Raw genomic sequence first — 27,847 nt, 5'->3', positions numbered from 1 at the left:
CGGCGGCGGCGGCGGCGGCGGCTCGGGAGGGAAGGAGGCGGCGGCGCCGGCGGAGGTGGCGGCGGGGCCGACCGGCGCCCTGCGCGGAGCCCTAAAGAGGCTGCTTGGCGCGGCCTGGGGCCTCGTCGACAAGGATGCTGTCCCGAAAGAAGACCAAAAACGAAGTGTCCAAGCCCGCCGAGGTGCAGGGCAAGTACGTGAAGAAGGAGACGTCGCCTCTGCTGCGGAGTGAGTGTCGGGCGGGGCGCACCCACACCTGGCCCGAGCGGCTGCGGAGGGCCAGGCGGGGCTTCCGACGCGGCTTCCCGCGGCTTTTCTTCCCTACTGGTCTCTATGAAATACTGTTCTTTAATGTTTTGTGTGCCCAAAGTGGTGGTCATCGTTTAAAAGCCGATACAGTATAAGAAACTTAGGTTAGTCCCTCCCCCGTGGGCCTTCCTAAAAACAACAAACTTTCCTGTCCCCCCATGGCAGAGTGTTGTTTCGTTTTGATTACTGGAAGGAAGCAAGAGGTTCTTAAGGAAACACTTAGGTTGCCGATTGCCTGATGCTATGGGGGTGAAAGTGATTAGACTGGGGCATACTTTTTCCTCTTCTAGATACTTCAAGATATGCCTTGTGTTTGCAAACATTTCGGGTGTTACTCGTCCGTGCTGGGAGTTGTGCAAACCCGAGTAGAATTCCTTAGCCCTTCTGCTGGATGCAGACATGTGAAGAGGTGACAGTTGACCGTCGCTATTGTAGCCGCTTCCCAAAGCCTCATCAATCCTAGATCTTAGAGAAGCCAAAATCATGTGTATTTGGGTATATTCGTGAGAATTGCTTCAGATAACACTCTCCCCTCCCCCCCCCCTCCAAAAAAGGCGAAGTACTGAAAATGATTTCTATCGTATTTTAGGAGAAATTGCCAGGAAGTTTTTTTTTTTTTTTTTTTTTTTTTAATAGTTTGTATTTCTCTCCACCTCCCCATCACTTTTCAATTCAGGTATTTGACTCTCATTTTTCAGCTGAATCTTTTTCATTTTTAATTTTTGCTTGTGTGTTCAGGACATTTGTGAAGTAAGGAACTAATATTTTGATGTTTATACTGCATACTGAGCACTTGTGTAAGTGTACTTTTTGGAAGTTCCTAATAACCTTGTGACTTAACCATTAATTACTTCATACTGTAATTGGGAGAGCTGTTCATAGAGGTTCCTAGTATTTATCCAGGATCACGCAGAGAGGTGTGGAGAGCATTTTTTTTTTTAAGTTTAGTTACTTATTTCGAGAGAGACCGCAAGTCGGGCGTGGGGGTGGGGGGTGGGGTGGGAAAGAGAGAGAGAGAGAGAGAGAGAGAGAGAGAGAGAGAGAAAGAAAGAATCCCAAGCAGGCTCCGTGCTGACAGCACAGAGCCTGATGTCGGGCTCGAACTCACGTAACTGTGAGATCATAATCTGAGCCGAAGTCAAGACAGGACGCTTAACCAACTGAGCCACCAGGCATGGAGCATGTTTTTTAAAAAATAATAACCACATCATCTGCTTTGGAAATTTATTCTTGTATTTGCAGTTCTTTCTTGGTAGAACATCAAAATAGATTAGATGGATGCATCAGTAACCTGAAAATTGATTTTTATTTATTTATTTTTTAAGTTTATTTAAGTAATCTGTACACCCAATGTGGGTCTGGAAATCATGACCCCACAAATCAAGAGCTGCTTGCTCTTCCTGCTGAGCCAGCTCGGTGCCCGTGAAAGTTGATTTTTAAACCTTTTTTTAGCAGTTTATTTTTCAGTTACATATGCTTTTAGGTTTTTGGTTAAATTTATGATAGGTTGCAGTTTGCTGCAAATAAACTTTATTAAACATTACTTGAAATCATGAAATATGTTTGTCATACTTTTTTTTTTTTTTAACGTTTATTTATTTTAGAGACAGAGCATGAATGGGGGAGGGTCAGAGATAGAGGGAGACACAGAATCTGAAACAGGCTCTGAGCTGTCAGCACAGAGCCCGACGTGGGGCTCGAACGCACGGACCGTGAGATCATGACCTGAGCTGAAGTCGGACGCTTAACCGACTGAGCCACCCAGGCGCCCCACGTTTGCCATACTTTAAAGCAAATAATGATGTAGTATTTTTTAATTTCATCGAGTTTTGAGCTTATTTGAATATTGATTTTCTAGAGTTAGCTTCTAAAGCTTAATATTAGTGCTCTCTAATTTAATTGTTTACTTAGTTAATAAAAGTTTCCAAATCTAGTTTTCTTTTTGTTATAAAGTTACTTGCTTTCTAACCTGGCGTGTCTAAGCCATGTAAGTTCTGTATTCAGAAGTACTATATCCTGAAGGCCATTGTTCTGTTATCTTTTGTTTTGAATTATAATTACTTGTTCTTAAGGGAGCCATAGTTTGAGGCTTGGCATTTTTGAACTGATTCAACATTTGTGTGCCTCTTTGAAATGAGATCTTTTTATTTTTTAATTTTCATAGCTAACTTTTTGGCTCTCCAGCTTTTGATTAGTGTACTAATGTACTAGTGCCACGTAATCCAAAAGGAAACCAGGTTAATTAGAGTTTTTTTTTTTTTTTTTTCTTTTTAAAGGAATTTACCTTTACATGTTTGGGAATGGCATATGTTTTGTTTTATTCTTGAAATTGTGTTTGCTTGAAAAAGGATTTTTGGGAATTTTGAAAATGAACTGAAATCAGCAACAAAAAAATCTTAAATTATACTGGTAATTTTATCTGTTAGATTGTTTCCTATTTTTACACATTTATTAAATTTTTTTTAATGTTTATTTATTTTTGAGAGAGAGAGAGAGACAGAGACAGAGTGCGAGTGGAGGATGTGCAGAGAGAGAAGGAGACACACAACTCAAGGCAAGCTCCAGGCTCTGAGCTGTCAGTACAGAGACTGACTCAGGGCTCGAACTCACAGACTAATGGACCGTGAGATCATGACCTGAGCCAAAGTCGGCCGCCCAACCGAGTGAGCCACCCAGACGCCCCAATTTTTACACATTTATTAATGAGTATTTCATTAACCATAATTAAGCTTACTGACATTTCATCTTGTTTTGTGTGGTGGTATGCAGAATACATTTGATTCTAAGTTTACACATACCCCGTTGATATAAATTATAAGTTCATTTGAGTGGGAAAATATTAATTAGCATTAATTTTTAAATACCCAAGTACTATCTTAAGTCAGAATTTTAAATGATGTGTGCTTGAGTCCATTGAAATTTTGCATTTTGGGGTAATAGGTGTAAATGAACAGCTTTTGAAAAGTGTATTTAATTCCTTAATGAAGTGGTCATTTTACTCTTTTGTTTTATTGTAGATCTCATGCCTTCATTTATTCGACATGGTCCAACAATTCCAAGACGAACTGATATCTGTTTGCCAGAATCAAGCCCAAATGCCTTTTCAGCTTCTGGTGATGGAATAGTTTCAAGAAACCAGAGTTTTCTTAGAACTCCAATTCAAAGAACACCTCATGAAATAATGAGAAGAGAAAGCAACAGATTATCTGCACCTTCTTATCTTGCCAGGAGTCTAGCAGATGTCCCTAGGGAGTATGGATCTTCTCAGTCATTTTTAACAGAAGTTAATTTTGCTGTTGAAAATGGAGACTCTGGTTCCCGATATTATTATTCAGATAATTATTTTGATGGTCAGAGAAGGCGCCCACTTGGAGATCGTGCACATGAAGACTATAGATATTATGAATACAACCACGATCTCTTCCAAAGAATGCCACAGAATCAGGGGAGGCATGCCTCAGGTAACTTAAAATTACAAATCCTACATTAGATTTATTAACAATTAAAAAGATGCTCTTTTCTGGATTGTTTTGGGAAGCCAACAGACATTCCCAGAAAAATACTTTCCCATTTTGCCAGTTTTGTTAATAATTTGGTAGAATGGGAATGTTAGAGTTTCAAAGAAAGTGGACGTGGACTTAAACTTGAGAAAAGAAAGGTGGATAGGAAGAATTGGGCATGGTAAGGGATAGAACCTACATTGTTTCTCTTAACAAAACTGCTTTCATAGTTCAGTAATTATTTCCCAGGTTGGTCAGAAAGACTTCTGTCAAATGGTTGGGTGTTAAGCCTGTGTTTTGTTGATCTTTTTGGAATGAACAAACATACTAGCCATATAATTTTTTTTCAATCTGCTTTCCATGTTTGTTAACTTGGGGATATTTGTACAAGGGGCAGAAGACATAGAAATGCACAATTCTACTTTATTCCTAAAGTACTGGATTACACTAGATAAACTGAAGCAAGAGCTGAAAATTAAACTTTTATCTGATTGTTTTTTTCCTGATAAGTTGTAGGCTTTAAATCTTGACAGTATAAAAATAAATACACGACACATTTACTTTTTAACTCAGGGAACTTCAAACAAGGTGACTTAGAAATAGTTTGGAGCGTGAGTGTAGAAGACATTTTATACATTTAGTATTAATCATTTATTTATTTTCTCTGACCTTCTTGGTATCTGCCCTCTGTGCCCTGTGGTATCTTACTTGGGAAACAAAACCAACATATGCACAATAATCACAGAACGGTTGTTAGACTTTGCAGTACTAAGTACAATAGGGGCGTCAGAAGAGGTGTCAGGGTAGGCTGGAATACTTTTTTTTTTTTTTTGAGAGGGAGAGTTCATATGCCTGTGCATGAGCGGGGAGGAGCAGAGAGAGTGGGGAACAGAGCATCTGAAGCCAGCTCTGCAGGGACAGCAGAGAGCCCAATGTGGGGCTTGAACTCAAGAACCTGTGAGATTGTGACCTGAGCCAAAGGCAGACGCTTAACCGAGTCACCTATGCACCCCAGGCTGGGATACTTAAAGAATGATTCGTGGAAGAGGTAGGACTTGAACTGCACTTTGAGCTTGGACTTCAGACAGGGGCAGAGGAAGGTCATTTGAGGTGGAAAATTAGGAATAACCTGGTGAAAACAGAGTAGACATGTAAATCCAAAGAACTGTGTAGTTCTAGTTTAAAGAAAGATGTGAGGCGGAATGCAGATTTGTGGTTCAACAACAGGCTGAAGGATTTAAACATGAGTCAAATAGAAGCCATCGAAGATTTCAAAAAGACAAGTCATTCAAAAACATGTTTTTAATGTTTATTTTTGAGAGAGAGAGAGAGAGTTGAGCAGAAGAGGGGCAGAGAGATGGAGACACAGAATCTGAAGCAGGCTCCAGGCTCTGAGCTGTCATCAGAGAGCCCGATGCAGAGCTCAAAACCATGAACTATGAGATCATGACGTGAGCCAGAATCGGATACTTAACCGACTGAGCCCCCAGACGCCCCCAAAAAACAAGTCATTTTATAAGAGCAGTGTGTAAATATTACTAGTTGTACTCAAGATAGATGGCTAGAGAAAAGATAACTGCAGGTACCAGTGGTATGGGAGAGAAAAGGGCAAATCTGTGATGCTTTTGAAGGAAAAATTGAGAATTATGGATTTAGGAGAAAGTAAATCACTGAAGTTTTGAAAATTGAGGAATAATGGAGAATAGTTGGTAAAAGCAGCTTATTTTGTGAAAGCTGACTTTGGAATCTCATTGGGACATCGAAGAGGAGAGCTTTCCTAGGCATGTAGAAATTAACATGGTTGAGTGCCTTTTTGATTTTAAGATTTTTTTTTTTTTTTTTTAAGTAATCTCTACTCTCAACACGGTGCTTGAACTCACAAGCCTGAGACTGAGTCGCATGCTCCACTGACTGAGCCAGCAAGGCGCCCCTCTGCCTTTTTGTTTTTAAAGAGCATCTAGGTCAAAGGATTAGACAGTTGCATGCTTTGGTGTTTATTTTGGATATTTCTAATGTTGAGTAATTTTAAATCTCAGGAATAATTTGTTATCCAACCAAAATAGTAAGCTTTTTAAAAAAACTCATTTTTTTTTTTTTTAGAGTTAATAGCTGCTTACTGTAGAAAATTTGCAAGATGTGGAAAAGTAAAGGGAAAGTACTCATCAGGCCGGAGATTCATAGTGTTTCAGTTAATTTCCTTCATCTTTTTTTTTTTTATGGAATTCTTTTTTTTTTTTCATATTGTTGTGATTGTACTCTGTATAGTTTCATACCCCTGCTTTTTACTTGGATGAGTTTCTTTTATTTTTTTTCTTTAAAAAAGTTTTTTTTTTTTTTTTTAACGTTTGTTGACTTTTGAGAGACAGAGACATGAGCAGGGTAGAGAGAGGGAGACAGCATCTGAAGCAGGCTTCTGGCTCTGAGCTGTCAGCATAACGGACTGAGCCATGGCAGGCCCCCCTACTTGAATGAGTTTCTTAACATTATACACTATTTATGAGTAGTTTTGGTGACTCCACAATCATCCATAATCTTCCATTTGGTGCACGTTTGGAGATTATTATTTTAAATGTTAATGAGGACCTGACCTCAGCTGCAAGCATTTGGGAAGGGAAGAAGTGGGATACATCTGCATTGATGGGACTTGGCCACAAATAGGATATGAGAGATGAGGGAAAGAGAAAAGTCAGATAGGATTAGCATAGCACTTGGCTGCATAGGAGGTGCTGCAACTACAAATGCTTGACTAAATGAATGAGTCCAGAGATTTCACATCTGGAGTCTTAAGACAGTTTTGGTTAGCTGAGGGGTAGCAGGAATAATAGCTTAAAAGAATCGATTTACCATAAATACTTCACACTCATTTTTCTTATATTTATGTGTATTGGAGACATCACTAATAAAAGTCCTAGCACTTTTCTGTCTATAAGTATTTAGAATTAATAATGCCAAGTTAAAATACTGTTTTAAAATTTTGATTCACAAAATATCATTGAGGAAATACTGCAAGAACTGAATTTCTACTAATCCTCTCTTAGTGGCAGTCTGACATAGTTTCGGTAAGTTTAAACTTTTTTTAAAGTTTATTTATTTATTTTGAGAGAGAGGAGAGAGAGAATCCCAAGCAGGCTCCACACTGTCAGTGCAGAGCCCAATTCTGGGCTTGAACTCAGAAAACCTCAAGATTATGATCTGAGCCAAAACCAAAAGTCTGACGCTTAACCAACTGAACCACCTAGGTGCCTCTAAAGCATGTCATTTAAACAACAACAAAAATTTTTTTTTAACATTTACTCATTTTTGAGAGCTAGAGACAGTGCAAATAGCGGAGGGGCAGAGGGAGAGGGAGACACAGAATCTGAAGCAGGCTCCAGGCCTTGAGCTGTCAGCACAGAGCCCCATGGGGGGCCCAAACCCATGAACCGTGAGATCATGACCTGAAGTTGGACACTTAACTGACTGAGCCACACCCAGGTGCCCCAAAAATGTCATTAAAAAAAATTTTTTTAATGTTTATTTTTGAGAGGGAGACAGAGCCTGAATGGAGGAGCAGCAGAGAGAGAGAGGAGACACAGAATCTGAAACAGACTCCAGGCTCTGAGCTGTCAGCACAGAGCCTGATATGGGGCTTGAACTCGGGAACAGCAAGATCATGACCTAGGCTGAAGTTGGATGCTTAACCACCGAGCCACCTAGGCGCCCCAAGAATGTCATGAAAAAAAAAACTTTTTTTGGTGTTTATTTATTTTTGAGAGAGAGAGCATGAGCAGGGAGGGGCAGAAAGAGAGGGAGACACAGAATCCAAAGCAGGCTCCAGGCTCTGAGCTGTCAGCACTGAGCCCAATGTGGGGCTCGAACCCATGAACCATGAGATTGTGACCTGAGCCAAAGTTGGATGCTCAACTGACTGAGCCACCCAGGCGCCACAAGAATGTCATTTTAAAAAAAGATTTGTGTTTATTAGAGCAGTGATCATATACTTGAGAAATTTCACTTAACAGTTTCTATCAGGGCAATAAGATTTAATGCTTTACCTTTTAGGAAAAAAACCAGTTCTTTGAAGGAGTAAGTGTCAGGGAAGGATTAATAAGCAATTATTAACCCAGCAGAAAAGCCTAACAGCTGTGTTTTCCAGAAAAAAAATAATCTGAATAGGAAAAAGTAGCTGGAAGTTTCTTGAATTTATCCTGAAAAGACTTGAAACTTCATTATAATTTCATGATTTATGCTGACAAGAGTTCAAGGAATTTGAATGAATGGAAAGGAGAAAGTTTGTGGGAGGATAAAGATGTACTATAGACAGATTTATTTCCACAACTTTAAATTTTGATTGTTTTTCTAATGTAGTAAACATTAAAAAGATGTGGAAGAAAATAGTTTTGTAATGACTTAATGAAAGTAGTATATCCTGCCAATTACTTAGACTTTCAGGAAACACCTTATCTCAAGGGTTAACTTTATGTTACTGTATTTGGCAGAAGCCAAAAACAGATTGTATAAGGTCTCAAAGAGGTTTAGGGCCTAGCAAGTTCTCTGTTTAGCTGCGAAATTTGACCTTTAATGTTTTGGCCAATGTACTGGTCAGGCACCCAATCCATGTGCCAAAGGAAGGAATTCATTCTACTGTTAACAGGAAGTCTTTAGTTGGAATACTAATGGCAGACTGAATTCCTTTGTTTTGCATTTAAATTATTTAGTTCTATACAGGTTTAAGTAACAGACTGCTAAAACATTTATTTAGAAAAAGAGCTTGCACACAAGGGAGGGGGGAGGGGTGGGGAGAGGGGGAGACTTTTAAGCAGGCTCCACACTCCCTGCAGAGCCTGACAAAGGGCTCCATCCCATGATTCTGGGATCAAGAGTTGGACGCTCAGTTGACTGAGCCACTCAGGCGCCTCAAAACTTTTATTATTTATTTATGTATTTTAAAATGTTTATTTTTTAATGTTTATTTTTGAGAGAGAGAGAGAGAGAGAATGTGTGTGTGGGGGGGGGAGGGGCAAAGAGATAGGGAGACACAGAATCCAACGCAGGCTCCAGGCTCCAAACTGTCAGCACAGAGCCTGACGTGGGACTCAGACTCACGAAACGTGAGGTCATGATCTGAGCCACGCTTAACTGACTGAGCCACCCAGGTGCCCCAGTGTTCATTGAGAGAGCTCACACGCAAGCGGAAGAGGGACAGAGGATCCCAAGCAGGCTTTGTGCTGACACCAGAGAGCCCGATGCAAGACTTGAACTTATGAACTCAAGTTACCAAAATTGAACTGAAAACTGTCAGACTTTACAAAAAAACACTGAAGTTAAGTTTACTCCAGGAAATGCATAAATATTTCGTGAACCTAGAATCATCTTTAAGGAGATGTAAATAATCTTTAGGGATACAACTTTATTTGTAATTATTTTGCAGAGAAGGAGAAAAAGTAGTTGGCTTGGTTCAATGCTTACATCTCTATCAACATCTTGATTGTAACATGGGCTGTGATGTTTAGTATTTTTTACCCTGAAGCCTGTGGACCTTCCTTAGAGTTCAGATTCCAGTTTATTCTCATATCCACTACAAAATTAGCAAACCAGAATTTTTGAGCTTTGTCTATAAGGGCAGATTTCACAGATACCTGCCAGCTGTAAATTCTTTGGCGGCATATCTAATCTTGGTGGAGAGACAAAATAATATGCTTGTGTTATACTTTATCCTTATGTATGGGAAATAATGTATTTAGCATATGAGTGTTTTACTTCATATAAATGGAAGGTGTTTATATGAAATGGAAGTTATTTTGAGGATTATGAATGCCACTCATTCTTTTCTGAAACTAATCGAAATAATGGAAAACTAATTTTTTCCTTGTATCTCAGAAACAAGTTATTTTTCCACTGATTGAGTTCAAACTTGGTAGCTGCCTTTTTCTTGTATTAATGGTAGTCATATTTTTTCTTTGAAGAATTACAGTTGATCTTTCGTGTGACACTTTGTTAGTAATAAATTCGTCATTTGACCATGTACCAACTCTGTGGTTTTGGTAAAATAACTTACTTGAATCTTTGTTTCCTCGTCTGTAAATTGGTAGTGATACTACTACCTTAGAGTTATTTTGTGTATGAACTACTTCATTTGGAAAAGGCCAGGGACAGAGGAGACGCTAGTAATTGTCAGTGCTCATTCCCTTTGTAAGAGTGTTAACGTGCCCTTGCATGCTTTTTTCAGATTTGGCATGTTTGGTTATTGAAGTTTCAGCATTCTGGCTGAACTTAGAGTAGGGGGTCTCATGTGCTAGAGCTTGATACAGCTTTTTTTCCCTGTCTGCTAGACCTATTTTATTACTAGGAATGTTTTGTTTTAAATCTGTGGTTTTGAGTTATTTTGTACTGTACATTCTTCTCTCAATGGGTTTTATAAAATTATCCCAAATAGTTTGAAAAAAAAAAAATTAGTGCACGTAATACTTTGAGAAAGTATAGGTGGGGTGTGTCATGAAAAGGTTAGGTATCATGGTTTAATATGGCATTGGTAAAGGTGATGAGCCATTTTGGAACTTTGTGGACATCTTGGCTCCCTTATCAAATTGTTGCATGTAGTTGTCATGTTTCCTTAGTGTTCTTTGGTCTATGACAACTGTTTATTCCTTTCTTGTTTTTCACAACCTTGATAGTTGTGAGGAATACTTGTCAGATATTTTGTGGATCATCCTTCAGTTTAAAGTTTGTCTCCTGTTTTTCTCATGATTAGACTGGGATTTTCGTTTTTGGAAAGAATGCCACAAAAGTGGAATATCCTCTTCGTGTCAAATATAGGGAGGTGTACATGATATGTATATGACATTACTGGTGATACTGACATTCATACTTGGTTAAGATTTGCCAGGTTTCTCCATTGTAACAAACATTGCATGTTTGTTCTTCCATTTTTTTGTCTTCATCTTTCTTTCCTGAGCATAGCTTTTATCTTTGTTGTCTTACCATCCTATCTTTGGGGTTCTTGCTTTTCTTTGTGATCTTCCTTCAGAGAGTTGATTGCTTCCTCCTCTTTTTCTTTTAATTAATGGGAGAATATTTAGTTGCATTATTTTCCCCCTCTGCTTTGGGACATTTTTCTGAATGTTCATTTAAATAAATTTGTACCTTTTTGAAGAACTCTTTAATTTTTCTTAAGAATTGATGTTGTACTGGTCTTATTATACATATTGAATAAATTAAGTTTTTCTTTGCCAGTTGTTTGAAATCTCCTCCTATGATTGCTAGAGATGGAAGCATTGTGGAAGGTTGTGGAGGGAAAAGGAGAAAATACCAGAGTAGTGTTTTGGGCTAACTAGTTTTTCACAGTGCTCTCTTCTTATCTCTATTTCTTTCTTTACTGTTCTTACTCTATCTCAGCTGTTTTTGGCAGTTATTACATGTATATTGAATCTAAAGGTTATGCCTCTTTGTTTTTTAGTTAAAGTTTTTATCAAGATAATTGTAGATTCATATGCAGTTGTAAGAAATAACTTAGATCCTCTGTACACTTTAGTTTCCCCCATTGCTGAACACTTTGCAAAACTATAGTATAGCTAAGATGTTGACCTCGGTACAATGCATCCATCATGTTCAGATTTCCCTAGTTTTACTTTACTTGAACACTTTGTGTGTGTGTGTGTGTGTGTGTGTGTGTGTGTGTGTGTAGTGTAGATTGTGTATTTCACCACCATAGTAAAGACACAAGAGTTCTGTTACCACAAGGATCTTTTATGTTTGCCCTTTTATAACTGCATTCACCTCTCTTTCCAACCTTGGCAAATAGTCACTATTCTCCATTTCTAAAATTTTATCATTTCAAAAATGTTATATAATTATACAGCATGTAACCTTTTGAGATAGATTGGCATTTTTCACTCAGCAAAATTCCCTAGAGATTGATATAAATTGGTGTATGTATCATAGTTCCTCTTTCTATTGCCAAATAGTATTCTGGGTTATATATGTATCAGAGTTCATTTAACCCATTCACTTATTGAAGAATCTGGGCTGTTTCCAGTTTTTGCCTATTATGAATAAAGCTGCTGTGAACATTTGTATACAGGTTCTTTTATAGGTTACACTTTCAGCATATAAGAACTCTGCCTAATGTAAGGTCACAAAAATTTATCCTCCTTTTTTTTTTTAAAGGTTTATAGTTTTATGTTTTATGCTTAAGTATATGATCCCTCTTAGGTTTATAGAAGGTAGAATGTATAGATTAATTTTTTTGCATATAGATGTCCAATTCTAACACCATTTGTTGAAAAAACTATCCTTTATCAAATTGTCTTTTCATCTTTGTTAAAACCAATTGATAGTGTATGTGTAGGTATATTTTAGGATTCTTTGTTCCATTGATCTGTTTGTCCTTTGCCAATACCACGCTGTTTTAATTCTTAAGTCAGGTAATATGAGGGGAACCTGGCTGTCTCAGTTGGTAGAGCATGTGACTCTTGATCTTAGGATCATGAGTTCGAGCCCCACCCTGGGCATAGAGATTACTTTAAAAAAGAAATCAGGTAGCTTGAATCCTCCAACATTGTTCTTATTTATTTATTTATTTATTTATTTATTTATTTATTTATTTATTTTTTAATTTTTGGCTCTTTGGAGCACCTGGGTGCCTTGTTGGTTAAGTGTCCAACTTCACCTCAGGTCCTGATTTCATGGTTCGTGAGTTTGAGCCCCGGCATTGGGCTTTGTGCTGACAGCTCAGAGCCTGGAACCTACTTCAGATTCTGTGTCTCCCTCTGTCTACCCCTCTCCTGCTCAATTTTGATCTCTCTCTGTCTCTCTCTCTCTCTGAAAAATAAACATTAAAAATAATTAAAACAAAATTTTTTCTTGGCTTCTGTAGTTCTTTTGTCTTTCCATGTACATTTTAGAGTCTGCCTATTTCTGTCTGTATCTATAAAACTCCTGCTGGACTTTTGAGTGGAATTATCTTAAAGGTCATTTCAGGAAGAATTGGCATCTTTATGTTGAGTCTTCCAGTCCATTAACATGATAGGTCATCTTTCAGTTCTCTCATCAGTGTTTTGTAGTTTTCAGCATACAGATTCTTCATGTAATTTGTTGTCTATATTTTGTTTTATTAATATGTAAATATTTGATTTTTTGGAGCTATAGTAAGTGGTATAATCTGTTTCCAGTTGTTGCTAGTATACAGATATTTAATTGATTTTTGTATGTTGACCTCATATGATGCTACCTTGATAAATTTACTTAATGGTTCTAGGGCACAGCTAGATTATATTTAAGTAATCATAAACCAGAAACAGTTTTACAAATTTATTTTTGCTGTTTTAGGTGAAATGTCAAATCTTAAATCTTGAATGGGGTGAAATTTTATTTTCCTCACTTTTCCTTTAGCAATATACATACTTAAGTAGCTTTGCTAATAGCTAAATGTTTATATAGCCTGGTGATGGAGGCATCAACCAAAAAAAAACTAATTTCAAAGAGGAAATCTAGTTTCCTCCCTTTTTTGTAATTAAACATTAGTAATACTGGCTAGTTTCATGAAAATTTTTATTTATAATTATGAAATCATGGATTTTGGCCAAAGAGTATAAGCAGGATAGTTGATTTTGTAACTGTTCCTCAGATGGCACATTTTTTAGCTTTGAATAATTGTTCTGTTCTTTTTCTCTCTTTATCCTCAGGAATTGGGAGAGTTGCTGCTACATCTTTAGGAAATTTAACTAACCATGGTTCTGAAGATTTACCTCTTCCTCCTGGCTGGTCTGTGGACTGGACAATGAGAGGGAGAAAATATTATATAGATCACAACACAAATACAACTCATTGGAGCCATCCTCTTGAGCGAGAAGGACTTCCTCCAGGATGGGAGCGAGTTGAGTCATCAGAATTTGGAACCTATTACGTGGATCACACAAATAAGAAGGCTCAATATAGGCATCCTTGTGCTCCTAGGTATAGTTTCACTTCTATTTTTAAGTTTTTTTATTGAGGTTATCTAATGTTAGATTTTGAATTCCTATTTTCGTTAAAGAGAAAGGCATCCTGAAGTTTGATATTTGAAAGATTTATTTTTAAAAGTTTATGACATTTTTCTTAGGACTTAGATTCAGTAATGGTTTTAATAATTAAAAAAAAAAATTTTTTAGGGGCACCTGGCTGGTTCAGTAGAGTGTGCGACTCTTGATATGGGGGTTGTAAGTTTGACCCCCATGTTGGGAGTAGAGATTACTTTCAAATAAAATCTTTAAAGACAAAAAACAAGGGATGCCTGGGTGGCTCAGCCAGTTAAGTGCCTGACTCTTGATTTCGGCTTAGGTCATGATCTCACAGTTAGTGAGTTCAAGCCACGCACCAGGCTCTGCACTGACTGTGTGGAGCCTGCTTGGAATTCATATTCTCTCTCTCTCTCTCTCTCTCTCTCTCTCTCTCTCTCTCTCTTCTTCTCTCTCTTTCTGCCCCTCCCCCAAGCATTCACTCATTCTCTCTCTGTCTCTCAAAATAAGCTTTATATATATAAAAAAACTTTTTAGACAAACTCAAAAACACGATCATTATTCTTATGATCAGATTTTGCTTTAATACGCCAGTGTTTAGATTGTAGATATCCAGAAATATAAATAAATAAATAAAACATTTTTCTATTTACATTTCAATTTCTATAAATAATACAGACCTTCCTCCTAGTGTGTCAAAATATTCTTCTGAATTATAACATCTTACTGTTTTACTCAGTTTCTGACACTTATGTTCTGTTTCTTACTGTTGTGAGGCAAGAAAGTGAAAATTGGAACTGTACAAAACATCCCAGATCTTTTTAATAAATTTAGCCAGTGAGGAGCGCCTGGGTGGCTCAGTCAGTTGAGCATCTGACTCTTGATTTCGGCTCAGTCATGATCTCACAGTTTGTGGGTTGAAGCCCCATGTCAGGCTTTGCATTGAGAGCACAGAGCCTGCTTGGGATTCTCTCTCTCCCTCTCTCTCTGCCCCTCCCCCACTTGCCCTCTCTCTCTCAAAATAAATAGACATTAAAAAAAATTTTCTAATAAAAATAAACAAATGTAGCCAGTGATCCTTTGGGCTTATCCTGTAGATCTCATTTATGGTCAGATTTCTAGTCCTGTGACTACTGTAGCCAGCTATCACATGTGGCTCTTGAGCATTTGAAATGTAATTAATCCAAATTGAGGTATAGTAAATGTAAGATACACACTGGATTTCAAAGTACATAAAAAGCTAGTATTAGTTTAGTAATGAAATTGAAAATATTTCCTGTTAACTCTCTCTGAACCATAAGATTTAAAATGGGTAGAATATCGTCAGCATGTTGATAGATGTTCCTTAATATCTAGCATAACGCAGATCTTTGGTGATAACAAACTTTGGCATTTTTTAGAACCATTAAAATTGTTGTGAAAATAGATTTTAATATCACCTAAAAATCTAAGCTTTATCATTATTGTGTTATTTTAATCATTTTACATATTTGGATTTATTAATTCAACTTTGAAAAGTTTTTTTCCCCAGTGATTCCATTTAGTGACATTCAATCATTGTTTATTGAACAAATGAAATTGTCATCCTTTCAAAAGAGCCAGACTGGCCACTCTGCCTATTTTGGGCTCTGGTCCCTTCACCTACTCTCTATACCATTTCAGGCAAGCTGCTGCCTTCCCTGGACTCCATTTTCAGGCCTATGTCATGGGGGTAATTTTGAGTCTCCTGCTTCTACCTGATCACAATTCCCACCCAAGAGCAGGGATGAGTTCCACTTATTCCTGCCGTGTCCCAGCGTCCAACACAGAGACAGGCACATAGTGGGAGCACAGTGATGTTTGTTGATGAATAATGATGGGAAATGCAAAAACAAACAAACAAACAAAACCCAAAAACCAAATGTGATGACAGATTGCTATCACCTGGTGGCAGAAGACTTTGTGGTCCTGACAACCAGATTTGGGAGTATATTGAGCTGTTGTTTTTTTTTTTTTAAGTTTATTTATTTTGAGAGAGAACAAGGGCACATGCATGTGCAAGAGCACAAGTGGGGGAGGGGCAGAGAGAGAATCCTAAGCAGGCTTTGTGCTGAGGCTCACGCGGGCTCCATCTCACGACTTTGAGACCATGACCTGAACCAAAATCAAGAGTCGGATGCTTAACCTACCAAGCCACCTTGAGCTGAATTTTCTGTTTGTCATCAGTAACTTTTACTATGGAATTGTTAATTTACAAAGTATTTTCACAATTTGCTTGTCTTAGCAACTCTGTAGACATTAAACAGGAGAGAATAAACACCTTTCTTAAGCTCACATAGATAATATTAATAGCTGTTTATCTCTGTTATGCTAATCTATATACAAAACTCTTGACTTACATTAGCTCATTTACTGTTGAGAACAATCATCTTTGGTATGAATTTATTCCAAATTTACAAGTAAGGAGGCTGAAAGTTAGAGAAGTGAAGCAGTTCTGCCTACATTCATATAACTTGTAAGGTGCCCAAGCTGAGGTTAAAACCCTCCAGGCATATTTGACTGCAGAGCCGCAGTTCTTTTCCACCTCCCAGTTGCACTATCAAGGGATATTTTACTTTGTACCTACTTAGAAAGAGGAGATAAGGATAAAACACAATACCATTTGGATATTGATCTTTATTTTTTTTTAAATTCAAGTTAACATACAGTGCAGTATTTGTTTCAGGAGTAGAACTCAGTGGATATTGATCTTTAAATTGTTAATCACAGTCTAACATTTATTTTAATCCTAGCTTAGTATTGTAGTGACCTTTTCTGGTATACACATAAATGTTGATGTTTGGGGCAGGCTCTTCTGGTTTTGTCTCCAATTCTGAAGTAGATCATTTTGACCTCCCAGATTTCTGTCTTTAGCCTTCAGGTGGTTCAGTATTTTTCCTTACCATTTTCCCATATAACAGTTCTCTCCCCACTTTGCTGTTCTCTCTGTCCAACCCGTTAGGCCATTAGAACTAATTAAAAGCATGGTCTTTTTTTTTTTTTTTTTAAGTCTCTGTGATTTAAAATGAGTTCTAATCAATTCTAACTTTGGTAAATTGATGAATGCAGAAAGGAAATACTACAGTTAATGTGGATATTTCAAGCCCAGTCCTCACTCTTACAGTACTACATATTCCAGACCTTCTTTTCAGCCTGAAGGAGGAAGAACATATCCATTCTCATTTTGAGAGAAACTACCAACCTTTCCAATATAAATGTATAGCTAGTTACTAGTTTTTACTGAAAATTATAATTCTAATTTTAAGTTTCTGTTATGAAGGTTATAATTTATCTCCAGATTTTTTATGGCCTCCTTTGACATTCCTTGAAAAGACTAAATACTAGACAGAAGAAATTTCTTAAACATATGTAAAGATTTAGTTTAGATTTCGATCTATCACTAATGACCTGTTATTTTCCTGGAGAAGGTGGATTTTACTCCTCTTCTGGTATAGTAAAAAACAAAAGGCACATCTCTGTTTTTTTATATGGTAGAAGGAGTTCAGTTTAGGCAAGAGGCACATTGAAAAACATCAAATAATATTCTTTATAATTTCTTGTTTAGATTTAGAGCCTTTATCCTGATGAATGTTGATTCTTTTTTCTTAGTGTACCTCGGTATGATCAGCCCCCTCCTGTCACATATCAACCACAGCAAACTGAAAGAAATCAGTCCCTGCTGGTACCTGCAAATCCGTACCATACTGCAGAAATTCCTGACTGGCTTCAGGTATATGCTCGAGCTCCTGTGAAGTAAGTGAATTTATAGCACAGAGTTTTATTGAGGGGTGAGCGGTAGCACCTTTTTTTTTTCTCTTAATAATATTGGGCTTTTAACTAATATTTTACTTGAGGAACAGCTATCACAGGTTATAAAGTTTAAAGATCATTTGCTACAAATACAAGTTCTGCAGACATTTATTAAATCTTTCTTTGTTCGCAGACCTGGGCTATATTAGGGATACAGTAAGGAGCTTACATTCTCATAGCGGGTAGATTAACTTGTATATAAGTGATACATACCTTGTGATAAAAGTAAGGACCCAGGTAAGTCCTGGGTACAAGGAAGAAACAGCAGGATACAAGGGTGTTGAGGAAATAATATATGTAGTGGCTGTAAGTTCTGATACGAGATTATTTGAGTTTACTGATACTTTTTAGCTGTGTAACCCTGTGCCAGAGTACTTAACTTAGTTTTATCTTCTGTAAATTGAGGATAGTAATAGTACCTATTCTTAAGGTTATTAAGATTTCAATAAAATAGTGCATCTAAAGTATTTTTTATGAACAGTACCTTGTACATTGAGAGCTTAGTAAAGATGATGCTGCTGCTGCTGCTGCTGCTGCTGCTGCTGCTGCTGCTGCTGCTGCTGCTGATTATTGGGGGCGGAGGTATAGAAGAGTGGTCAAGATTGGTCAGGAAGGAAACTAAGTCTGATTTCTGGCTCCATCACCTACTTACTGAATGACCTTGGACAAGTTCCTGAACTTAGAATTAAGTTTTTTTCTTCTACTGAACTGTGGGGGATAAATGATCACTTTTTTTTTTTATTCATAAATGATGACACATTTTAAAGCACATGGCATGGTGGCTGCCTTGTGTAAGCACTTAGTATGGTTTCCTACTATGGATTGGAGCTAGTAAAGCTGCACTGAAGAAGAAAACGCTAGGTGGGCCAGTTTTTAAAGATGCCTGTGAATTTGCCAGGCTTAAAGAGCCTTTCTCGTCTGGGAAAATAGAAGTAGGTACTAGGTCAGCAACCCAATGTGATAAGATTAGTAACATTGGTATATACAAAGTGCTATGATTTCAGAAAAGGGGGTGTTTGAAAATAAATAGTTATTAATTATCCAGTGCTTCCCATGTATCTTAGGGTGCTAGTTTTTTATGTATGTTATCTCATATAATCTTTCTAAAACCATTTTACAGGTTAAAAAATATTAAAAAATGGAGGCTTTATCGCTGCTAAGGTCATACAACTATTAAGTGGTAGATTTCAGACTTTTATCTCTAGTTGCAAAGATCATGCTCTTAATTTTTGTAATTAATAATGCTCTGATTTAATAAATTATTACATACTGAGCAGCTAATAAATTCTTGTTACTTGTCTAGGCATTTCACACGTAATAATTGCATGTACTTTTAACAACTCTGTTAAGGTAACATTTAGTTACTTGTTTTTGTAGTCTTATTCTTTATTTCTTTTTTGTATTTCAGAAACCAAAATTATCAGTATAAAATAGCCCAAAGAAGAGTTTTAGAGAGTATAAGATGATTGGGCAGTGAATTTGGGGAAAAAAAAATTAAATCTTTGAGATTCAAGTGAAAGGAATGTAAAACCTTTCATACATATTTTTTGAAATAGTAACTTTTAACCATACTTTTGAAGGATGATCATTGAAATAAAATTTGCAGGGGGTTAAGCCAACTCTGATCTAAATTTTTGCCATGTTACTCTGTATTTACCAACCGTGTGTGCATCTGCATTCAATCATGCAGATGTGTATGCCTTTAGCCTAGAGATTTTAGAAGTTATTTTTCTTGCTTAGAGCTGTTTGTTTTTATTATCTTCTTTTCAGGCTTTTCATTTGAATAATTGATAGATTACCTCAAGGATCTCATAATTATTTGATCATGATTCTGCTCATTTAGACCACATTAACATTCTCATAAAGTTATTGGCCTTTTGTTATGAACTATTTATTAATTTTTGGACAAAATAAACATTCTTCTCAGTCTGTAAATTCATGGGTGTTAATCTGTGGTCTGATATGGAGACAAAACAATCTTGGAGGGTCTTTTTTTTCCCCCTAAGTCAAATTTAAGCCTTGATAACGTAATTTTTTAAAAGGTTTTAATTATAGATATTTTGCAAGATATAAACAATCCTTTTCAAAAGTTTGGTTTTAGGTTATTTGAAATTAGGTACCTAATTATCCATAGATGTTTAGCTTGGTTTGGTGCCTGGGTTAACCTACTGAAGCCTCTTTATCTAATTGTATCTATACAGTATAGGAATGGAATAAGGAATAATAGCAGATGGACTTTTCATCCCTTTTTCCCTCTTTTTTCACTCTTGGTACCAGTTGACCTATCACTGTGTACAGCCTTTGTTCATATGCTAATATTATGTCCTACAGAATATGCATATTTATGTGTTCCTTAAGTCTGGAAGAATATGTGCCTGTTAAATTTTGTTATTTCTGGGAGTTGATAAGATCGAGGAGGGTTATTCTTCCTACTTTATGTTAGTTCTACTTTATAATCATCATTAGGAATAACAAAAAAAGCTCTCCTTTTGGAAGAAAAAGATAGTACATAAGTGAAATTCCTTGCTTCTTATGAAAAGAAACAGACTCCCAGAGATCATAGCCCTTTCAACTCTGGTTCTGTGAGCTAGCTATAAAACTTTACGAAATGAACAACTTAGTTTTTTTTTTTTTTCCCCCAAATAGGTCAGAACTCTCAGAATAGGCCAGACTGAAACAAGAGAGCAAGTACTTCTTTATGGCTTAAAAACTTAAGAGTGTTAGGAACCTGTTACTTTTTAGTTGGTCCAAAATTTTTGTCTCTAAAAAGAATGGAAATAGTTGATATTGTTCTATCAACAAAGGATGAGCTGTTCTCTATGAAGCAGATAATGGAGAATCATTTACTTACCAAAGGAGAGGTTTTAGCCAAAAAACTACCATCTTTTCTCCTTTTGTTAACAGTTGCCAATCTGATTTCCAGAAATTTAAAAATTCTGTCTCTAGCAGTAATTTACCAAAACAATTTTGCATATACTTCCAGAATTTGACTTAGATTGTTCCAAATTTTTATTGATGAATTTTAGTGAAGTTGTATTTTTTTTTAATGTTTTTACTTATTTTTGAGAGACACAGAGACAGAGTGTGAGTGGAGGAAGGCAGAGAGAGATGGAGACACAGAATCCTAAGCAGGCTCCGTGTTCTGAGCTGTCAGCACAGAGCCCGATATGGGGCTCAAACTCACAAACTGAGATCGTGACCTAGCTGAAGTCGGATGCCTAACCAACTGAGCCATCCAGGCGCCCCAGTGAAGTTGTATTTCTGAGGCTACTCAGAAGTCTGTAATGCATCATATAGCTGTAATCAAGCTGAACTCTAGAGTAAGTTATAAGGTTTAATATATAACAGGAAAAAGCCATCAGGAGCATATTTACTTTCCATTGTTCCTCATACACACGTACCCCAACACCAGTCCGAGCATCACCTTCGCGTGGACTGTATTTTATTCCTTACAGCTTGGAGGTCCTGCAGTGTTGTCTTGCCCCAGCTCTGGGTGTGGGTAGAAAGGAAGAATGTTACAGGCAGGACAGGCACAATGAAGGGACATAGGCTGCATGTCCCTGGAGCTGGAAGTAGTAGGACTTTTGGCTCCTTAAAGACAGCATTCCCTGGAGTATGAACACAATTTTTTGGTAGGACGACAGCAATTGATATTTGCATGTGTGAGTTATTTATAAGAAATTACTTGAATAGAATACTGCCCTAGGAAAAACAGCAAAAAGAGAAACTAAGTATAGGCTACTGAAGTAGTTTACAGCCTATTTTCTGAATGATTTACCTATATATAAGTGACTAAAAATTAAGCCTGGGGAATCAGATAATTTGGCTAGTTAAGAAGCAAAGAATGGAAAATATTTACTTCTCCTAAAAAACAAAACAAAACAGGCATATTGGGAAGTTTTATATGAGAAGGGAAGTAACGCCATAGAAATAGCAAGGGGGCAAGACTTTGGACTGGGAATTGGCAAATTGCATACTTATCTCTGCTCTTCTGGAGTGCTTTTTCTTCTTCCCAATGGATTTTCTGTAATTATTCTGATTTTGTTTCTACCCTTAATCCTGTTTTTGATGCTAAATGCGGTGATTGGGAAGTCAGAAAATTGTGTGAAGCTGTTTTTTTTTTCCTTTTTTCAAAATTTGAATGCTTCTAGAGTGATAGTCCTATCTTAAAACAAGTGTGATACTTACTAATTTATCCTCTCCCTTCTTTTTCCTTGCTAGAAAGTACACAGATGATAAATGAGCTTTAATGTTATTATAGTTCCAACTGTCGTCATCAATTTAAGCATCTTGAATCAATAGACATTGCTGCAATGTCCTTTAGCTATGGAATTCTGACCTGAAGCGTTTTTTTTTTGTTTTTGTTTTTGTTTTTTGTTTTTGTTTTTGTTTTTTGCTAGGAATCATAAATTTGTCTCAAACAAATAAGATCTTAAGCTACATGCATGGCAGAGGTTCTAGGAAATACCTTGTAACTGTTATTTCATAGAGGCTCATTGAGTATTTCTTATAGTATCTCTCTTATTTATATTGGAGTTTCCCACTAAAGAGAATATAAAGCTTTCTACCAAGTATACCTGTTAGATTTGCAGCACTCGAGTAATTAAATGGGTAAATTTAGGATCCCACAAGATATATTTACCTTGTGGTTCTGCATATTGTGCTCCTGGGGTTCATGGTACATGTACCCAAGTTGTACAGAAATATGTCAGTGTGGCTCATATTGACTGCTCATTATTTGTTTACGGTTTCCCTTTTTAAAAACCCTTTAAAAAAATATATTAGATGATACTTTTGGAATAAGATGGTAAGTGAATTACCAAAGAATCATTGGGTAGGAAATGTAACTATTAATAATAAATTTACTAGAATTTACAATCAAAGCTTCCTATTGTATCTATTGTGCAATATGATTTGAGAAGAACTTCAAGTTCTTTGTCTAAACTTAACATTAAAAACTATTACTCTCTGCCTTTCTGATTTTTTAGTCACTAAACAATCTTGCAAGAGAGATATACCCTCTTTAGGTTTCAGTTTTTTCATCTGTAAAATGGGGAAATTGGGAGTAGAGTGATGACTTCAGGTCTTTCAATATAGAGTGTAAATTACTCCTTTTTATTACTTACTACTTCCCTCTCAGTATGGGACCAACTTACCATTGAAGGACTAAAAAGCCTTCTAAGATATATGTAAATACAATCTTACATGAGTCCTTCTCCACACACTTCTACAGTATACTTACTCTCATTTTGAAAATAACTTATTTTTCCCTTTCTGATTGAGTTTTTCTGTTTTAATAGTGTATACTCACCTCAGGAAAAAAGCCCACAAATGATGGTTCCTTTTCATTCTCCTTTTAGTTCCTTGTTTACTGCAGTGATAGCATTCTTCAGAAAGCTCTATCAACACTAATGACCCAGTGACTTTGCCCAGTTTTGTATATTATTTTCAGGCATAATGTGGTCTACAGCATTCTTAAGTCCTGATAATTAACTTTAGATGAACTTACGAACAGCAATAGCATGTGTGTTTTTCTGAAATTACAGAACCACAGTGGTCTGAAATCTGTGTTAATTGCTGTCTAATGTTACTATTAGAATAATTGATAAAGATTAAAGAAATGGGTATTTTTTAACTTAAATTGAAACGAAGTAGTATCAGCAGTTTTCTCCTCTCCCTAAAAAGATAGTCTGTTTAAATAAGTTAACAACTCAGTTATTTTTAATTAAAGCTTATGGTTTGTTAGATATAATAAAGTTGATCTTTATAAAAATAGATTATTTTGTTGCTGTCAATACCTGTTTCTGTATGTGTTGTGAACATATGCATGATTATGTTTTAAAACAGATATGACCACATTCTCAAGTGGGAACTCTTCCAACTGGCTGACCTGGATACATACCAGGGAATGCTAAAGTTGCTTTTCATGAAAGAACTGGAACAGATTGTTAAAATGTATGAAGCCTACAGACAGGCTCTGCTCACAGAGTTGGAAAACCGCAAGCAGAGACAGCAGTGGTATGCCCAGCAACATGGCAAGAATTTTTAAGTTAAATTTTTTTTAAATAAAATTTAGGTTTTTGTAAGGGCTTTAAAATATTTTCACAGATAAAAAACTGCAAACAAGTACTTTGGTTAATAAAGGCAACTTTTTTGGAAATGATAAAATTCTAATTTTACATGTATTTTGTTATTAAAAATATTATTTTATTGAGCAAAAAAATGTTTATCATTTAAAAGCCAACACAGCAAACACTTCTAAAACGCTATATATTCTCAGTGGAGACAAATGCAGCAAGAAATGTGATTATAACCAGAGAGTAAATAGGAAATGATCACTTGGTAAACTCATACAGCAGCAGTACATTTCTTTAAAAAACAACCTATGCAGTATTTGAAAACAGATGTGTACTGCTTTAATGTGGAATATTGTCTGAAATCAGATGGTTTAAATATTATTATTGCATAGTTTAAAATGCAAAATAGGATTTGGGACCTTAATTGTGATATATTTCTATATATAATGCATAGGGTTCACCTCCTCCCAAAATGGAAAGAAAGAACCCTTTTAAAACATGGTAAGAATGTATTTTTTGGTATGAAAGGGTAAAAGGCCTGTAATCTTTTAGTAATAAATTTAGGCATAAGGCCTTAGCCTGTATGGGAAGGTGTATACAGCACTCAGAGTTTTGCTATCATTTCCTTACTTTTGACCAGGGCCCTTGGAGCATTTAGGAGCATGGCTCTGATGAGACAGTGCAGGGTTCCGGACAGCATATAGCACACTGCCATCTCAACAGACTGGGTTGAGCTGCCAAAAATGACAATCAGGGACTCGTCAAGAAATCTTGGTCATTAAATTGATTTCACGTATCTTCTAAGAGTTTGTCACAGAACTTTAAGATCACCATTTCCCTCCCAGGTTTTTTTCCTTTTAATACTTACTAAGATATTGTTCATAATTAGTGCAGTACATTTGACTACAGATAAATTTATGGCACTTTTAGCCTATAAATCTCTAGAATTCTGTGAATTTCAACATTAGTTGAAGTAGCTCTTCAGTTATATTTACCTGTGTTGTAAATATGTAAATATATGTTTAGGTAATCTTCCAAAATAGAGCACTCCCAGTTACCAGTGAGTTTGAATTGATAAAATGTTGAAAATGTTAAATGTTTGATTTTATATAACAAGCTTATTAAATATATTTTTGTGGAAATTAAATGTGTCGTGTTTGAATCCATGTCTTTTACATAGTGCTGCAAATACTTGATTTTTCCATTCAGAAGGCCCAAAGGCAAAGGAAGCGGTATAATGAAAGGGACATTGAAAAAGGAAAATATGTAGTGGGATGTTAGCAGTTGGGAAAGTTATCTTTCAGAACATGTAATCAAACTTTTCAAATATCTTATGAACTCTCACACAGTCTTCTATCTTCATTATTCTTTCCTGTTACTACTTACTTTGTCTGACTATTTAATTATTTAATTAAACTTAACCATTTCTAAGAAAGTTAGAAATTACTGTTTTAGAGCTCCCAGATTATAGAATCGCTGGTTTAAAAGAACTGAAAGTTACCTTAAAAGGGATTAGTGGATTAAAGTGGAAATGTGTGTTTGCAATGGTGTCAACACTGAAGAAAAATGCATTTTAATTTTTAAAAGAGAGCTAAACTTTTAACATTCTATATTAATACCTCCCAAACATTTCCAAATTGAGTAAGCATTTGTTTTTAATCTTAGGAACCAGAGTAAACTTTAATAATAGTTCACATGTTAAAAGAATAAACCTATGAAGAATACATTTCTTTGTGTACCAAATGAAAAAATATACAATGCAGTGAAACTCAAGTACATATACAAATTGATTTTTTTGTGCATTTTGATCCAGAAGTTTATATTCTATGTGAAATCATAATATAAAAGAAGCAGTATTTAGTTATTGATAAAGCAACTGAAAAGCTCTCTGAAATGTCTTTAAAAATAAAAGCTCATGGTATATAGAAGATGACATAGATTGAATCAAGCCTGCTGAGTTATGAGCCTGCTGAGTTATGATGCTATGATTAAATGGATGACTATGGGAAGTAAGTTTTAAATTCTTCTGTGGAAATTAAATGAGCATATCCAAACATGGAGTAATATTACTACATGGTTTAATTATAACCCAGTAGTAGAATTTAGTAAATTCAAGCAGAACACATGTACTGTCATCATAAATAGACAAATACTTGAAATTATAACAGCATATTTGAAGACAAAATCAGGAAACTGTACATGTTAACAAAGTGATATAACCATGCATACATACATCTGCTTATTAAACACTGAAGTAAAAGAACTAAACCATTTCGAAGTTTTCAGAGGAGCTCGGTATTTTACTCTGTCCTGATAGAAGCACTTTGAATGTTTGCATGGAGACAGAAAACTGAGTATTTAACTGACAGTTGGTCATGCACCTGTATTTCTAAAAATTTAGATTAAATTTTCTTCTTTTCTGATTGTTCAGTAGATTCTGACTTTGGCGCAGGAAAAGCTTGATGATACAGATGTCTGTGGGTTGCTGCTGCACTGTAAAGCTTGTATAAAGCCTAGAAATATAAGAATCAAGAGTATAAACACAGAGATATAAAATTTTTCCTTTTTAGTGTAATTAGTTTATGGTACTATATAAAATTTAGCATGCTAAATGTGGAATCTTTAGATCTTTAATCTATATAAGATATAAATTCATAACTAATAATCTTAGAACTCAAAAGTATCTTCACCTCTCCACTGTGTATGCGTTTTTGCTTTTGTGGATTGATCTTTGTGGTAAATGTTTTATTCTCAGACTGCATTTCCTTTTACCTTGCACACCTTTTGGAGCAGAGCTTCCTAAACACTGTGCTCCAGTTGAGGAATGTGTTGGGAACTCATATTGTGCATATTATCGGTTTTGGAGGAATTAGAGGAGCTCATAACCTCTGACTGCCAATAGATGCTTTATTATACACAGGTAGGTCACTTGCTCTCTGGGCTTCCTTACAGGTTTTTCAGAATGGGGCCATTTTTATTTTCCATTATTTCCTGATACGGTCTTGTAAATAAGCACATGTTGCCCTCCCCTTGCCACTGGGATCCTTCAGTTAAACATGCTCTTTTGCCTTGTTTCCCTTACTTGGTTTATATCTTACAAAACGTTTTTCAGAAGCATTACCTCAGAAAGCCTTTGCTCATTAAAACTGTGATTGTTCTTTGTGTCAACAGTGTTTGAATCATAGGAATTTTTACATACTGCTTTACATAAGTGTCCATAAATATTTTTGTCCTTTTTCCCCCTCAGCAAATGTCTAAGATTCATTCCCCCCTCGCACTTTCACATATTGAACACCCAGTTAAAATCAACTTACTGATGTAATTCTGGTCTGTAAAGAATCTGAATATTTTTAATACGTATTTTTAATATTCATTTCTTTTTGAGAGAGAGGGTGAGGAGGGGGGAGAGAGAGAGAGAGACAGAATCTGAAGCAGGCTCCAGGCTCTGAGCTGTCAGCACAGAGCCCAACACGGGGCTCAAACCTACAAACCGGTGAGATCATGACCTGAGCCGAAGTTGGACGCTTAACCGAATGAGCCACCCAGGCAACCCTTGAGTCTGAATATTTTTAAAAGCTGGGTAAAAGCTTGATATCCTCTAAATAGTAACCAATGCCCAGGAAATTCCATTATTATTATTATTTTTTTTTATCTTTTTGAAGTTTCTATGGCTGTTTTCTTAAGTCTAAGTAATACCATCATCAGTTTTATGAATGCATATGGGTATAAATGCATAAATGGTGTTGCCCCTAGATCTATCAGATTCTAACATTAAATTGAATCCCTGTTCTCTTAAAAGCTTAGATTGCTTTTATTTTTTAATGAATTTGTTTTACTGAATTTTATATAAAATGATTCTTTATTGACCTGTATTAAATGTGTCATTGATATTAATTAGAGGACATACTTCAGTTACATGTAACAGCAGAAACTGAGGAAAGAATTATGTGCTATCTCTCGTTAAGATCAGTTTTGCTTTCTGAAGATAATGACCAGAATAACTCCACAGAGATCGTTTTTCTTATGTAACAAATGATTCCTTCCTGCAAGCTCAGATTCTTTCCTCAGACACAGAGTTTTGCCCATGTGCAGGAGATATGAACAACTTACAGGTCCTGTCTGAGGTATGCTAAGAAAGTTACACTGCACACTGGCCCGG

The 27,847-nt window shown here is 36.2% G+C and overlaps 2 protein-coding genes across 2 annotated transcripts in view; one reads left to right on the top strand and one right to left on the bottom strand.

Moving 5' to 3' along the window:
• Nucleotides 1-88: 88 nt before the first annotated feature.
• SAV1 (salvador family WW domain containing protein 1) lies at nucleotides 89-24,835 on the top strand. The gene is made up of 5 exons (XM_003987630.5): nucleotides 89-228; nucleotides 3,327-3,770; nucleotides 13,472-13,742; nucleotides 17,411-17,554; nucleotides 23,459-24,835. The coding sequence occupies exons 1-5, from the start codon at nucleotides 135-137 to the stop codon at nucleotides 23,658-23,660; spliced, it is 1,155 nt and encodes a 384-aa protein (XP_003987679.3). The 5' UTR covers nucleotides 89-134; the 3' UTR covers nucleotides 23,661-24,835.
• Nucleotides 24,836-25,325: 490 nt separating this feature from the next.
• ATL1 (atlastin GTPase 1) overlaps nucleotides 25,326-27,847 on the bottom strand; it is a 70,949-nt gene continuing 68,427 nt past the window's right edge. The window contains exon 14 of the mRNA XM_003987628.6: nucleotides 25,326-26,201. Coding sequence (XP_003987677.1) covers nucleotides 26,091-26,201 — 111 coding nt within the window. The 3' untranslated portion in view covers nucleotides 25,326-26,090. The remainder of the gene's footprint in view (nucleotides 26,202-27,847) is intronic.

Source organism: Felis catus, chromosome B3 (genome assembly GCF_018350175.1).
Source record: "Felis catus isolate Fca126 chromosome B3, F.catus_Fca126_mat1.0, whole genome shotgun sequence".
Taxonomy (NCBI): Eukaryota; Metazoa; Chordata; class Mammalia; order Carnivora; family Felidae; genus Felis; species Felis catus.
Note: the sequence above shows the minus strand (reverse complement) of the source record. Positions and strands in the feature narration are given on the sequence as shown.